General features: G+C 38.6%; 1 protein-coding gene across 3 annotated transcripts in view; it reads left to right on the top strand.

Moving 5' to 3' along the window:
* The window catches only part of LOC143849324 (uncharacterized), a 43,209-nt gene that overhangs the window by 3,399 nt on the left and 23,734 nt on the right, over positions 1 to 16,076 (top strand). For all 3 annotated transcript variants that reach the window (XM_077358313.1, XM_077358311.1, XM_077358312.1), the window contains exons 6-14: positions 342 to 884; positions 4,601 to 5,359; positions 6,168 to 6,449; positions 11,758 to 11,913; positions 12,749 to 13,194; positions 13,303 to 13,807; positions 14,074 to 14,412; positions 15,024 to 15,807; positions 15,938 to 15,996. In XM_077358313.1, coding sequence (XP_077214428.1) covers positions 342 to 884; positions 4,601 to 5,359; positions 6,168 to 6,449; positions 11,758 to 11,913; positions 12,749 to 13,194; positions 13,303 to 13,807; positions 14,074 to 14,412; positions 15,024 to 15,807; positions 15,938 to 15,996 — 3,873 coding nt within the window. The remainder of the gene's footprint in view (positions 1 to 341; positions 885 to 4,600; positions 5,360 to 6,167; positions 6,450 to 11,757; positions 11,914 to 12,748; positions 13,195 to 13,302; positions 13,808 to 14,073; positions 14,413 to 15,023; positions 15,808 to 15,937; positions 15,997 to 16,076) is intronic.

Raw genomic sequence — 16,076 nt, 5'->3', positions numbered from 1 at the left:
AATGAACTTTAAGGCTGGAATTCTGGAAATTCTTGTCTATTCTTTTCAAATTCTGGTGTTCCAGAAATTCCGTTGGAACAACCTGTTTTAGTACTTGGTTGGAACACAACTGTGAAGGTCATATATGTTGTTCCGTTAAGGGAGTTTTTGATGTCATTTACCCTTTCCAATCGAATGGGAGGGTTAGAACAATTGCACTGACTAGGATGGAACCCTTTGTTGATACCAGCATATTTAAGGCTGATGCCAGCAATACAATTGCACTTTGGCCTCCTCTCCTTTTTTTCTTCTTCCTGAAAATATCTTAATGAGTTTCAACTGATTTTGTTCTATTATAACAGGTTTGCCGAAGGCTTGGACTAAACAGTAGGAGGAATTACACTCGACTTCTTAATATGTTCTCAAGGTTTGGAATGCATCTCCAGGCTGAAAGTAATAACAAATCAGTGGTTTATCGGGTTTGGACATTTGGAAACTTCAATCATAATTCGTCTAATGCCTCTCCAAGTAATTGCAAGGAACTCATTGATGAAAATGAAATCTCTACCCAGTTAGAATCTAGCTTCAAAGATGAATTTGCAACTCATGATCAGTGTAAAGTGAAAAGTGTACAAATGGACTTGGTACCCTATAATGAGTGTACTGGCAATGACGTGTGTGAGCCGCTGGTTCATAAAATAAATCCGCTAAATTTAGACTGCGAGATTGCAAGTACAGGTCAACTTGATATGCCAAGAAAGTTGACTGAATCAGATGCTGCTTGTTCAGAAACACCTCTCCCCATATCGTCGATCCCATCAAAGTTTCGAGGTCAGAGGTATCCATGTCTAGCATTGACTGCAATAAGTGCCCAAAGGGAACAAAGGATACTTGAAAGATTGCAGGTATTGATAAACAAGATCCTTTCAAGATCTGTTATCTTATGACTATATGATAGCAGAATTGCAACAAAACATATGAGTATCAGAGTATGTGTTCTTATGCTTTAAGATTTATTGTGTTGCTAAGAAGGAGCTTAACTATGTGATAGGAGTATTGATAGAATCGTGATTTTATTTTGTCAATGACGTACTTATGTTTTAATTTCTGTCATTTTTAATTTCTGTCATTTTTAATTTCTCTTTGTGTTTATTGAAATGTGAGTCCTTTAGCAAAAATGACTTGAATTTTATGCTAAGGAGAAGTCTTTGGATGTGCACTATTACATTTTTCTGTATTCTTGTTGCTTTCATCTAAATGAACATTTTGAAAAAAAATGGATTGACCTCATGATGCAGAAGTACATCAAAGGCTCTTCAAGACTTTGGTCCATAACCATTTAAAAAACAATGCATTATTCATGTTCTTTATATTGCTTAGTCCCAACCATCCTACTTTTCTAGGTCTGCAACCCTCCTCTCACTTGAAAAGATAAACTTTCCTTCTTTCAGGTGAATCTGCCCAAAGGAAATTACGTTGAAGCTGTTATAATCAGTGGATGACTCCAATAGGACATTATCCAATATGACATCACTGGATGCTGCATTGATGAAAGTAATCCTTCATCCCAAGGATATGAGATTCCTCTTCCATGAGGAAAGACGCTTCTCCACTTTTTTAGTAATCGGATCCCACAATTGCCTCTTTGGCCTACCGCTGCAGAATGGATGACCCATGTACTCTCTACGATTTTGGTCTATCTTGCAAGCCAACAAAAATTTGAATCTATCCCTTTCTTTTGTAGAGATATTAGAACCCATCAACACCAATTTGTTGAAATTAGTTCTTTCCCCCATTACCATTTCATAACAATAGAGAATGGCTTTCAACTTCATGATTTTATCTTCTTCTACGGAACTAAATAAAATGGTATCATCCTCATACTGAGGATACTGCAAGTGGGAAATGTCTATTCTAGAAGATCCCAGCTTAAAACCCTCAATCAACCCACATCGTCTACCCTTATCAATCGTTTTGCCAAGAGATCCTGCCGCAATTGTGAAGAGGAAAGGCAATAAAGGATCTCCCTGTCTGAGGCTGTGAGAGGATTTGAACAGTCCTTTAGGTGAGCCATTTATCGGAATGGAGAACAATGTAGAAGGACAGATTTAATCGAGGATCGCCATCTATTTCCAAACCCCAAATGACCTATTATGCAGTCTAAGCACGACCGCTCCACTCTATCATAAGCCTTTTCTGTATCAACGTTGCATATAATACCTTTGAGGGAATTTTGTTCGTAGAATTCAATGAGGATTGGATTCTATATTTTTGCTAGTAGATCAGTTTTCAATGTTTTCACACTTCTTGCAGTGTTGAAAAGCCAGGATTGTTCGCATGTTGCCCTTAATTTTTTTCAAGAAGTTGTTTGTGTACACGAGCTTCCAAATACTGTCACGCCAGACAGAGTTTTGAAGTTTATTAGTTACCTCTAGAGGACACTATGGAAGGAAATGGGAACTAAGCATCAATATTCCACTAACAATCATCCTTACACTGACAGTCAACTGGAGGTAGTGAATTGAGGCCTTTGAAACCGATTGTGAAGTATAGTCTAAGACCTAAAGACTCAATGGAACTGAGTCATTCCCCAAGACAAGTTTGCTCACAACGCTTATGTGAACAGAACTGTTGACCGGTCACCAGTTCGTAGCAGGAGTCTGAATCAAGTTCTAGATTTGGTTCCTTTACCTTTGCATGCTAATCATGACGAGGATGCCCAAGCATTCGATGAGAGGGATTCTCGGTAGGAACCCACAGCAAGCTCAAACAAAAGAGGTTTAGTCTATGTTGTGTTGAATTCTCTGACAGATCAATGAAAAGTCCTATAAGGTCGAAATACCGGAAGGATGTGATATTTTTCCCACATTTGATGTCGTCGACTTTTCACTGTGAAATTGCTGCAAGTCACATGGAGATTCGGAGTTCCCCTTCCAATGAAAACAAAAGAGTTGATTGTACCTATTCTTGTTTAGAAGATCACTTTGTATCGAAGCAAGAGCACTATTTAATATCTTGTTCAATGGAAGGGCAGACCCCTTACGTAATGAATTTAGGTGACAGAGTAGGAACCGGGTCGAAATAACATACAATTGTTTGATGAGTACAAAGAAGACCAACTCGCGGATAAGTTCTTTCCAACCAATGGGAGAAAGATGCAGAAATACATCAAAGGATGATTAAAACTTATTATAGGAGAAAAGACAAAGAAAAGAGGGTGTATATGGATCGGACTAGTGACATCATGCTGATGTACCACATACCATTGTTGATGTCACAAGAGGGCCCACACGTGGTCAAATTTGAGTAGTGTCCCCACCCCTTAAATGCTTTCCTCTTTTCTGTGAATAGTTTTTGGCCATCTTTTCTAGATCTTGTATGTTTGTTAGAATGAGTTCTAAAGCTCCCTTTTTTTTTTTTGAATGGCTCTAGAGGCTTCCTGTTTGAGGATGGAAATCACGGTTTTGGGCAGAAATCGCAGGTTTGACCTTTAGTGTGCTTAGGAAACTGTTTTGGCAATAAATTTTGGTGGATTCTATGGATTTTAGGCTTCTTTCTTACTGGGTAATAAGTAGAGTTGATTTTCTATGTAAATAAGGGCTATGCAAAACTACCATTCAAAAAATTAAAAAAAAGGGCTATGCAAAACTTTGAAGGACTTTTTCTAGAGCATCTCAGTGTCAAATACCAATACGGAATTGTTGTTTTGGAATTGTTATTTTCATCCCCAAGTATATCAATGATCAATCTCTATTGAGGATTTCCTCTAATTAATCCTGGGGTTAAGCACAATTTTTGGGCTGTAGCTGTACTAGTTACGAGTTCCTCACCAGTAAAAAAAAAAAAAAGTTACAAGCTCGTTACTTGCATAACCTTCCTATTTTGGTATTTTTAGTTTATGGCATTATTTAGAAAAACAACACGGACCGGTCTTTACACTTCGAGTGAACTCACATGCCTTTTTATTAGGGGTGCAACTTGGGTCGGGTTGGGATGAGCTTTTGCTAAAAAATGAATAGGAATCAACCCATACCCGACCCAATTTTAAGGTAAAAGCTCAACCCGAGTTGCACCCCTACTTTCTATAGGGTTATGTGTTGTGCTTTGTATTTTTTGTGCTTGGGAAGTGCTGGACCAACATCTTTTTCTTGAGCACTGGTATACTCTCTAGCATCGATTTTTTTACCTCATGGATCCACTGCACGCATGGCACATGTTCAATTTTTTTTTTGATGACATAGGGTATCCCTACCCCATTTTAGGGAGGGACTAATCCCTATGGATGCATGCAATCACCCGTAAACCACGTGCATCGGGTAACCCCGAGGGGATTTGAACTATGAAACATGTTTAGTTTAAACTGTTGATCATGTGGGTAAGCACCAACCCATATGGAATAGTTCCACGCTTTTGACGATAATTCATATATCTAGCAATTGGAGTTTCATGAGGAACATGCAAATCTGAAAACTATGTAATATTTTAATTGGCAATCTAATGGTAGCTTATACGTTTCCATTTTCACTTCTTAACGAAAAAGCATATGGTTAATTTTTATTTCTTCCATCTACTCTAGTATGTTACTAGTTACACCATAATATTTGTGTCATTTTTCATGCAGGATGAGAAGTTCATTCTAACAGTTGAGCTTCATAGGTGGCTTGAGGATCTTGAGAAGGACAACAAACCCACTACAATGGATAGGAAGACTTTAACTCGTCTTTTGAAAAAGCTCCAGCAACAAGGGCAGTGTAAATGTGTCCCCGTCAGTGTCCCTGTTGTGACAAACTGTGGGCGCAGCCGTACAACAGAGGTGGTGTTGCACCCATCTGTTGGAAGTTTATCCCCACAACTTTTAGGTCAAATTCATGAAAGACTCAGACATTTTGACATGCAAAGTCGTGGCCAAGGAGTAGCTCGACTAAAGAATGACCAATCTGTGCCTGTACTAACGGATGTCAAGAGGACTTCGAATCGTGTCAGTTCAGATGCCTCATCTCTTAAGGCCGAATATATGCGCACGAATGGATTTGTTCCCGCAAAGATGGTTCGTGCAAAGCTACTCCATAATTTTTTGTGGAGTTACATTAGTAGTTTACCTGATTGGAATGACGCTTTATCCTCCGGAAAACATGGCTACGATTTGAAGAATTGTCACAGTACTTGTAAATTGTTTGCATTGGATGCAGTTCTGAAGGCAATGCCACTTGAGTTGTTTTTACAAGTTGTAGGGTCTGCACAAAAAAATGAGGATTTTGTTGAGAGTTGTTGGCGTGGTTTGTGTCTCTTTGATCTTCCCGCACAGGAATACAAGTCTTTGATGGATACTCAGGCAACTGGACGACTGTCTTGGATTATTGATATTTTACGCCGGTTGAAGGTAAAATCTAACTTGGAAAATCATTCTTTTGCTTTCTTTTTTATAAGTAAATTATTTTACGCCCTAATATCCTCAAGAAGGTTTTATTTACTTTTCTCAGATTTAAATCCTTAAGAGCATTTTACACTCTTCATAAACTTCCAGTGGACACTTGGTGCATGATTTTATGCCATGATGCACTCCCAACGAGTGGTTTTTTGAGGTGGAAAATATCCTCCCGTGTTTAAACTGTCACGTTTCCCACTTTATAAACCAAACCACTGCACGTTTCTCTGCTCTTCTTGAGAGGAAGAAAGATGAAGATAAGAGAAGCTGAAGGGGGACGTGAGGGAGGACGAGTGAACTTGTTTCCTACCCTTCTTTTTAGGTTCGTGTGGGAGAGAAAAAGATTTATTTAGGGGGAGGCCTCTCTTTTTCTCCCTGGATCTATGATTTACTCTAAACGTTGAATATACTGGTAACGCATGTTTCAAATTATGATTAGTAATTTGTAATTTTATATGTATGTGTCTACTTAGTCCCCATTTTTGGATTTTTAACATCTTGTTCATTCTTAAATATTGTAGCTTTTTCTTTCTTTAAGTGATACTTAAGTATTGTAGTTCTTGCAGTTAATTCATGCTTGCAATGATTATTACAGGAGATTACCTATAAAGTATTTGTGTTCTCTAGCTCCTTCCATTTGGTGTTTCTATTTAAAATGTTGGGTTATTTATTTTCAGAGAACCTTTTCCCTAACGTGTTGTTCTAGGATTTGCAAGTTTGCATTTATAGGATATTTACACCTCAGACACTCTTTGGCTTGCAGTTGATTAGACTAGTTACCGAAGGAGAAGCCGGAGTAAACATGGTTACATGTGCCGTTCTTACACATGCAATGGAACTTAAGCCTTATATTGAAGAACCTCTGTCTAGAATCCTACCATCTTCAACTATAAATTCTTCTGATCTTTGGCCAAGAACAAGACATGATTTTGTGTTGTCAAATAGGGAGGCTGTTGATGAATATTGGAAAAACTTGGAGTACTATTATGCTGCAGCTGATCATACAACTGCATTGCATACATTTCCTGGGGCTGCAGTTCATGAGGTTTGTGCTTTATACGTCCATTATCCAACTTTACATTGTAGGCATCATTTGCTATATCGTTCTTGCTTATCTTTTTATTTACGGAGAATCTATGTTTAATAATCTAATACTTTTGGAAGAGAACCTTGAATTGGGGGACTCAATATATATATATATATATATATATATATATATATATATATATATATATATATATATATATATAGAGAGAGAGAGAGAGAGAGAGAGAGAGAGAGAGAGAGAGAGAGAGAGAGTAATGGGTTTCTGCTTTCGAGCGCAGATAGGCTTATCTGCACTTGAGTGCAAAAACACGGGGTGGACCCACATTGTTGGGGGGATCCAAAGCATTCATTTGGTAGGCCCTTTCATGGATAGGGTGTCCACCAAAAATCAGCTCCATTGGATCATCTTAGGGTGTCCATTTGTGGGGTGAAAAAATGGGCAGATTAGTGGACAAACAGTACCTGTCCATTTCACGCCCACAAATGGACACCCTATGATGATCCAATGAAGCTGATTTTTGGTACACACCCCATCCATGATGGGGCCTTTCAAATGAATGCTTTGGATCACGCCAACAATATGGCCCCACCCTTGTTTCCTGCACTCGAGCGCATATAAGCTATCTACGCTCAAGCGCATGAACCCTTTTCTCATATATATATATATATATATATATATATATATATATATAGTCATCTATATAAATATAAAAGATAGATACATCCATCTATCCTATCCAATTTAGATTTGGATATCTAAAAAAGAATTGATTTCATTCAATGTTCGATTCAAAGAACTGCGCTTAGGACATATTTGTAGTCTAAATGCATGTACTTTACTGGATCGTTATGTGGGATAGACGGCCGGGGGATTGGTCTTGCTCATCCTGTGGTTACGGTAACTTTAAATGGAGAAATAAATGCCGATGGTGCCACGAGAAGAGAAGAGGTAAAGAAATGAAGAAGAAATAATCAAAACCAAAGTGAAATTGCTGTGGCGAATAGGGGACTGGTACTGCTCTTCCTGCAACTACTTAAATTTTAAATGGCGGGGTAGATGTTGCTGGTGCGACCTGGATAAAAAGCAAAATTTTTCATCTCTGGGTGAGCCCACAAACCCTGTCGACTTTGGTTTTGTGGCCCAGGAGGATAATGTTTGGCCGGATTCAGGACTTGTTACTCCTTTTGTTGAAGGAGGGATACCGTCCCTGTCTATCTTAGGCTCAGAGGTGAAAAAGAGACTTAATATCCTAAGTGCATGTTTAGTAGGAAAAATAAAAGATTTATCTGGATCCATCCAGTATCTATAGCTCTGGGCGAAAAACTGTTGGGACATCCCTACCCTTCTCTGCCCTTCTTTCCTATCAAAGGATGAAATCCTATTTATGCTTGACTCGGTAGAGATGGCCTCTGGAGTTCTGGCCAAGAAAGGTGAGGCTTGCGAAAGCGTCCTACTTTCCCTTTTCATCTGGAATCAAGATTATGTCCAGGGCTCCGAGGTGTTGTGGGTCAATATTTATGGTATTCCTCTGCAAGTCTGGGCTACCTCAACAGTTGAAGGCTTGGGAAATCTCTTTAGACCGGTCCTGGAGGTTAAAATGGAAGGTAACCGTGATCAATGTATGAGTTTTGTATTAGCCAAAATCCTTGCACCTAGATGGAAATTGAATTATCCCTTCATTAATTTATGGATTTCTGGTCACTATTACACTGTGGGGATCCTCCTTCAGGAGTCAAAGGGACCTCATTTGACTTCTGAAGCTGATCCTTGGGATCCTTGTGCTTTTTTTCCTTAGCTCAGGGACCCCTTCTCCCTCTGGCTAAGCCTCTGAATCTTGGGTTGGAGATCCCGGCCGGGCAGGCGATGGTCCAGGCGGCAGATCGCACCGAATCCATCCGGAAAATTCAGAACAGGAAAACCTTCGAATCATCGGAGCAGGGCCTCCTGTTTTCAAAATTCAAATCCTCTGGTTTTTGGGCGGGAAAGGAGCAAGGTGCTCCTTCCAAAATTGGGCCTACCTTTTCATCTTTTGCTGACCGATTGGGGCTGGCAAGGAAAAACCTTGGATATCAAAAATGTTGTTTTGGCCTACCGCGGTATCGAGATTTGACAACTAGGGCCTGTACTATATCTGGGTGAACAACTGGGATCTTCTCTAGCTTCTGTTCTGGTCGAGCTAGATAACGTGTGGTTAGAGTCCTGTGCAGAAGAGAGGCAGAAAATGTGGAAATATCTGTCAGATGAGGATCTTACTACTATAAAGGCTCTTGTACTGGCACTATAATTCTATTTCATCGAAAGGTGAAATTGTTTTTGGGTTGGGGTGTTTCGCATGATGATTGTGGTTGTCTAAAAGTTTTTGGTATTTGGAAAGGTCAAAATGGAGGTCAGACTCTACCTTGAGAGGGGCTGTAGCCATCATTCATTTTATTAGCTCATTTATGGTACCTCGGGATATGGAAGCGATGGTTTGTAAATGGTCAGGGTACATGCTAAGCTAAGGATTTTTTATTGATACTTACGTGAACTCAGGAGTTTTTGTCTTATAGCTTATGGCGCCATAACCGAGTGTATCTCTAGGTTGACGCCATCGTTCCACGTGTATTGTGGGGGTGGTTTTGGCTCCCATGCCTGGGCTCTAGAACCCTCCGACGATTATCTATTTGTCTTTAACCTTGGAAGCTTTGTTCAGATAATTGGAAAATGGACTAGAATCAGCCTTCCCCCTTCACCCCCTCCCCTCTTCTGTAGGATTAAGTAGGAAAAGGTAGCGGTTCTCTGGTACTCTGTTTCGGGAGGAACTTCTTCTTCGAATCAAGGGAGTGGGTTATAATGAAGAAAAGGCCTCCAAATCCTCTCCTACGGCTAGAGAGGAAATCTTCAAGAGAGAGGCCTTGAGGAGGAGGGAGGTCTTTTTTAATATAGCGGGTCGATATGATGTGAAAGAAACCCATAAGCCTTTGCATAAGCACCCTCTCTTTGTCAAATTCATGATGGATAAAAGAAAGGAAAGGAGGCTGGAATGGGAAGCAAAAAAGAGGTTGGGCTTCGAAGGCTGGAGGATTGGACCTCAAGAGCAGAGAATTCAGGAAATACGAATCCAAATGAAGAAGAAAAGGCTTTGGAGGAATATTTGATCCTGGAGGAACTAAATTCCATTCTAGAGGAATTGGAAAATGTTCTGGGTAAGGTTTTTGTTTTTGTCTACCCCGAGCTGATCGTGGGACAAAAAGCTTTTTGGGGTGGGTCTGCTTCTAGTCCTATAATCTTTTAGTGTCTTGTTAATATCGGTGCTAACTTATAAAGTAGAACGTGGATTTTAAAGGATCTGATGAGATATAGGTAAGACTGATCAGTATAGTGAAGGGAACCTTAATTTTTTGGGTGTGAAGCTGTTCTTCTAGGAATACCTTACCTGGCTCTGGGTATGCCCGGACCAGTCGCATTGATGTTTTGTAACGCAAGACGGGACTCCTGGTCCCCAATGCCTTTCTAATATCAATTAAATTGTCATCTTTAAAAAGAAAGAAAGAAAGAACTGCACTTAGCCCCCCCCCCCCCCCCCCCCCCCCCCTCTCGCACCCCCACACCGCGCATAGTACCTGGAGCAAGGGAGTGATCCAGTAGCCGGGAAGGGGCCTAGAAGTGCCTGTTACTACACCACTCAACACTTGGCTCTGCTGCACATTTACAGAGGTAACCCCTGACAGCTCATTTTCCTTCCAGGGTAAAGCGGCGCATAAAAAGGGCTGCCCAGTGTATGGCAGAGCTGCGGTTTGGGGTGTGGTGGTGGGGAGGGGGAGGGGGGCTTCAATCCTAACTCCTTATCCCCATCTCAGCCCAGGCTAATGGGGCTTACTTATTCAGGGGGGAGAGTGGAGCCTCAAGAAGGGGTAGCCCTCAAAGTCCTAACCCTGCCCAACTTTCTAATGTTTATGCAATCACTCCATGTGCATGAATTTTTTTATTGTATTATTAAGCTTTGCTTGTTCTTTACATGTGTTAATTATATATGTCAATATTTTACGCAGAATGGTACTGTTAGCATTTTGGAATCTAGGACTTGCCAATTTTTGGCCGAGTCAACATGAATCTAAGTTTTGAAACTCTCCAAGGTTGTTGCGATAAAGCAGGAAACTAAGTTTTGAGCGATATGAGCCTTCGGAACCAATTCTCGTAATCGATCTCAATTGCAGCAGCTACGTCAACAGTGTTTTGTATCCCACAACACTAAATCCTAGATCTACACCATAATATTCTAAATATACCCATTGGAGCCACCATATTATTCTAAATATACCCATTTGAACCATGGATCTGACCCTCCTCTCCTAGGTCTACACCCAGCACACTCTACCTCACTCTTTATCCTAGCCCGCTTCTCCTTACCCATCATATCGTCCTATTCCAAATCTATCGAAACCCATTACCAATATCATGCTGCCTTGGATTTTCATTCGAAAATCTATTCCCATCTACCTTCTCACTTGAAAACAAAACCCCAACTTTTTTGATCTGCATATCCCTTTCCAATCATCGTTCTTATCCCTTCCCCTTTTATTTTCTTCTCTTCAATCTTCCTTGGTTCATAGTTTCACATCTTATTTCATTTTGCTTAAGAAATTTGACAGCAAACACCTTAAAATCACATTAAAAAAAACTAATAAGTAAAATACAAATCAGAGTTATGGCATTTGTTCTCATATTGTTTGGGGCCACTAGCATGACCTAAAATGGTTGATATCTTTGAAAGAGAGTAAAACGACCGAAAATCCCTAGAGCTGATCCAAAACCACCTAATCTGTTGACATGCGTAGCTTTTGAATTTTAAGATCAGTTCCTTTATGGTTGTTATGATTAATCACTTGCAGAATTCTGTTATCTAGTTTTCAGCACTTAGAATAGACCACTTGTGGCTAATTGATATCTTTTAAAGCTTTTTTTTACTTGAAACAAATTACTTACCAATATACCCAAATGCTTTTTCTTACGTATTCAGTATTGGTTAAAAACGACAAAACAATTCAATCCTCATTTGGTATTTTGTTTCTTGGAACTTAACCACATTACTTACTAGGCTGACAATATCAATCATGGAACTCTTTATGGCTGATATATGGTTGATGTTGAAACAAATCTGCATTTTTTGTTGAACTAGAAAAAGCAATACACCATTGCCCAAAGAACACTATGGTATTATAATTCTCCTGTTCTTGTAATATGTATCCTGTAATTGAATTTTCTTTCTTTTTATTTTTGTTTTTCATTTTGACTGCAAAGATAACTAGAATTGTATTTGTTACAGGTTTTTCTTTCCCGTTCATGGGCTTCAGTTCGGGTTATGACTGCTCACCAACGCACAGAGCTTTTGAAGCGTGTGGCAAATGATGATCCGGGCAAAAAAATTCCGTTCAAAGAATGTCTAAAGATAGCTAGGGATTTAAATCTTACCTTGGAACAGGTTAGTATCCTGTTTTTGGTTTGTATGGCATGTTTCATTTCTTCATACGATATTTTTTAATAAATATATTTTAATGCATCTTTTTTTGTATTTCCTTCACAACTTATTTTAGTAGGTGTCCATCTAGAGGGTATTTACTTTTCATATTATCATGCCAATGTTATTGCACACTCAACTTAAATGAGGAATAAGGGGATGGAACTACTTCAGTTACCCATGTGTACAATTTATGATGCACAACAATTTAGCGGACTCTCTTGCTAGAAGTTGGTAGAGGTGTACTTTTAGAGGGGCAACCTCATCCTCCTATGTAATTTCTCTTTTGGTCTTGATAAATGCTTTACCATTTCAAAAATAATAAAAAGTGAGTTGATGCACAAACCATAAGAAGAGATGAATATTTGGACAATTCTCGCTTTGGTCCTAGATGTACTGATTTCTTTTTACCGTAAATTTGGCCCCTCTATTTTTTTTTTGAAAATAAATTTGGCCCCTTGATAAGTGTAATGGTCATTTGAGTTTTCTGATTTCTTCCCAAAATTATTTTTTCTCAGTTTTTTTGTTTTGTCATTACCAACTTTTTGTTTCTATAAGAACTGATTATTTTTATTTTTTATTGTGATTCCCGATTATTGTTTCTATAAGAATTGATTAAGTCACAAATATAGGTCCTAAGGTCCCTTTAAGTTCAAGGGTCGTCATTGCTCTTGCATTGTCCAACTATATTTGTGAATTAATCAAACTGGGATCGTCATTGCTCTTTGCTACTTCAGATGCATATTGGAACTGTATTTTTTTTTTTTTTGCTGGATGAGCTGAAAACTACTATTTGCAGGTACTTCACGCCTCTTACGATAAGCGTCGATCACGTCGTCATAGATCTCGAGGAGATCTTAAACCTGAAGAACTAGAGTCCCATCAAGCACCTGAAAACCCTGGAACAATTAAGCGTAAAAGGAAGAGAACTTCAGAAGCCAGGTCAGCAAAGCATGCAAAGATGGATATTATAACCAGAGAATTAAGTATGCCAAGAATACCTGTTCTATCTGATACTGATGTGAAAAATATGGAACAAGAAATTTGCTGCCTAAAAACATCTACAGAAGACCTGGGCATTAACTTGCAAGCATGTGGTGAGGATACTCATGCCAATGCCGCAAAAGAGATTGGAGTAAATCTAGAAGGTGGGGAGGATTGCTATTCAACTTTTAGTCAATGTGCCTTTTCAAGACCAAAACCAACACGTCGAAGAAAGTTTTCATGGACAGAAAATTTTGAGAGGTAAATGAAGAATAATTTGGATGAAAATCATATTTTCTGTCCCATAACTACATGGAATCCGTATTATTATTATTTATATATAATTGCAATATTTTTCTATTCTTGCAGGCAGTTGGTTATCCAATATGCAAGACACCGTGCAGCCCTTGGGGCTAAATATAACCGTGCTGATTGGGCCTCAGTTCCTGACCTTCCTGCACTTCCAGAAACTTGCAGAAGAAGAATGAGCATATTGAATAGTAATTTAGATGTTAGAAGAGCAGTGTTGAAACTTTGTAACCTCCTTGGTGAACGATATGCTAAGGACCTGGGTAATGTACAGAAGAAGAAACAAATGAGTTGTGATATTGTTGGTCCAATTGTTCAAGAGTTGTCTCTTGAGGAAAGTCTTACCAAAAGTTTTGATGTTCTTGAAAATAGTGTAGAGTTAGATTCCCAGGAATACCGTTGGGATGATTTTGAAAACGAAAATGTTAAGCTGGCTGTGGATGACGTGTTTCGATACAGACGGATGGCTAGGTTAGAGACCCCTAAGAGAGTTGTTTCAAGAACTGAAAAAGAGTGGCCAGATCTTCCACAACGTGATGGTAGTAATTTGGATGCACAAGCATGTGTAAGTTATAAATTTTGCTTATGATGTTAAACTCTCTTCTTCAGTAGCTGAAAACAAATTGATGCGGATTGTAGCCCGATAAGTGGCATATTTTCCCATTAGTTATTTCCATGCTATTTAGTTTTTAGGCTTTTTATTTCTATGGTATTTAGTTTTAAGACTTTTATTTTCCATGTTATTTAGAATTAGGGAGTGATTTTATTTTCCATGAAATTTTATTTCAATTGCCTATCCCTGGCCAATATCATAAATCTTCTCACTTTCAGAGTCCCCAAGAAAGAACTGGACTAGTTTCATCATCCAATCTCGGTGAAGGAATGCATAACCATGTTGAAAGGCGGCATAAAGGCTCCAGTGGAAGGAGGTCAAGTTGTCATCGCTTTCCCAGAAAGTTTTTCAAGCTTCTGAATAATGAAAACATCAGTGTTGATCAGAAAGTATTTGAGTCGGTAGCAGTTTCCAATGTTGTAGAGCTCCTGAAGGTGGTGTTCTTAAGTGCTTCAGCTGCACCTGAGGTGTCAACATTGCTCACAGAGATTCTACGCCGTTATTCTGAGCATGATCTGCGCGCAGCTTTTAAGTATCTCAAGGAGAAAAAGTTCATGGTACAGTGTCACCCTTAGTTTAAGATTCATATCGTATCACCGAGTTTCACTCAGAAAGGTCCAACCTGTTTCAGCCTATGTCACAAATATCATTCTCGGGACTTTCTTGGCAAGGGAAAACCTCGGGATATAATAATTTTTTTGATTTTTTTCAAGTTTATATCTGGAAAAAATGATAAAATAATATTATTTAAAAATATATAAAAGTTGTAAAAATTAAGAAAAAATATAAAATATCGTAAAAATACTGTGATATTATTGCTGTAAATGAAGATATCGCTATATTTTTAAAATTTTGGGATTTTGTCGTCTTATCAAAATATCGCGATAAAATCACTATATTTTGAAAATACGGAGATATTTGTGACATAGGTCTTAGCTTGAATTAATCACATGCCAGAGCTTGACTTAATCATATTTAAATTATTTAATTACTCTATTTTTGTCTATGTGTGAATGCATGGCTATGTTTGTGCATTTCTGTCTGGATTGAGCACTGCTGACTTATATTGACTGAGATACATGCGTCTTGTCAATGAAATCCCTTCTCATGCTAGTCTATGATATTTTTCTCGATTTTTTGGCATATATAACACTTCTACAATGAGCAGGTTACCGGGTATGGCAGTCAACCTTTTGTGCTTTCTCAACAATTCTGGAATAGTGCTTCTTCTTCTCCCTTTCCGATTAACACTGGGAAGAGGGCTGCTAGCTTTGCAAATTGGCTGCGTAAAAGGGAAAAGGATCTAATAGAGGATGGGATTAATCTCAGTATAGATTTACAATGTGGTGAGATTTTGCATCTGTTTGCTCTAGTTTCTTCTGGAGAACTTTTCATTTCACCATCCTTGCCAAATGAAGGTGTTGGAGAGACTGTAGAGATAAGTTTAAGGCGTAAGGCTGAAAAAGTGAAATCATTCAGTGCCGAGAAGGTTAGGAAGCCCAAACCTAATTGGACAAGTGATGGTGAGTTTTGTTCTCGTCGAGAAAAAGGTTTTCCTGGTATTATGGTATCAATAAGTCGTGCAACAATGTCGAGAGTTGATGCTGTGGAATTGTTCACAAATAAAGAGAAGGATTTGAGTTCTTATTTGTATGATAAGTCTGATCAATCTAACTTTTGTTCTGATATGGAAACTAGTGTTAGCCCATCTCTTCCTAAAAATTTGAGCAGATGTCATAATGTTGGTAATATTTTAGTTGGAAGTGCCTCGAATGATTCCCTATGGGAAGCTATTACTAGTTATGCTGAACTCTTGTCCTCAACACTTTCCGGTCGGGAACAAAAGGTTTCCTTCTATCCTGAGCTCTTCAAGACTCTTCACATTGCAATTCATAATGCTGGTGAGGAAGGGTTGAACATCGAAGAAGTTTCTCGAGTCATGGTCATGCAAGGTATGATCTATGTTTTATTTTATATGCTTTTTTTATTTTCATGGATGATGATAGGTGGTATGTCACCTTACATGAGCTTAAGCATGAGTTCCCTTGTACTATTTTAATTTTTAAAAGTTTTCTTTTCTAGGGGTGAAGATGTCCGATATTATTGTGGATGTGCTTCAAATGTTTGGACTAGTTGTAAAGGTACGATTAAATGATCTTTGAACTTTTTGAAAAAAAATTATCTTTCTAATTTTTAACATATTACAATGAATCACTTATGC

The sequence above is a fragment of the Tasmannia lanceolata genome, unplaced genomic scaffold (assembly GCF_043159265.1).
Source record: "Tasmannia lanceolata isolate RefF3 unplaced genomic scaffold, GAP_Taslan_0.1 ptg000018l, whole genome shotgun sequence".
In the NCBI taxonomy this organism is placed as follows: domain Eukaryota; kingdom Viridiplantae; phylum Streptophyta; class Magnoliopsida; order Canellales; family Winteraceae; genus Tasmannia; species Tasmannia lanceolata.
Note: the sequence above shows the minus strand (reverse complement) of the source record. Positions and strands in the feature narration are given on the sequence as shown.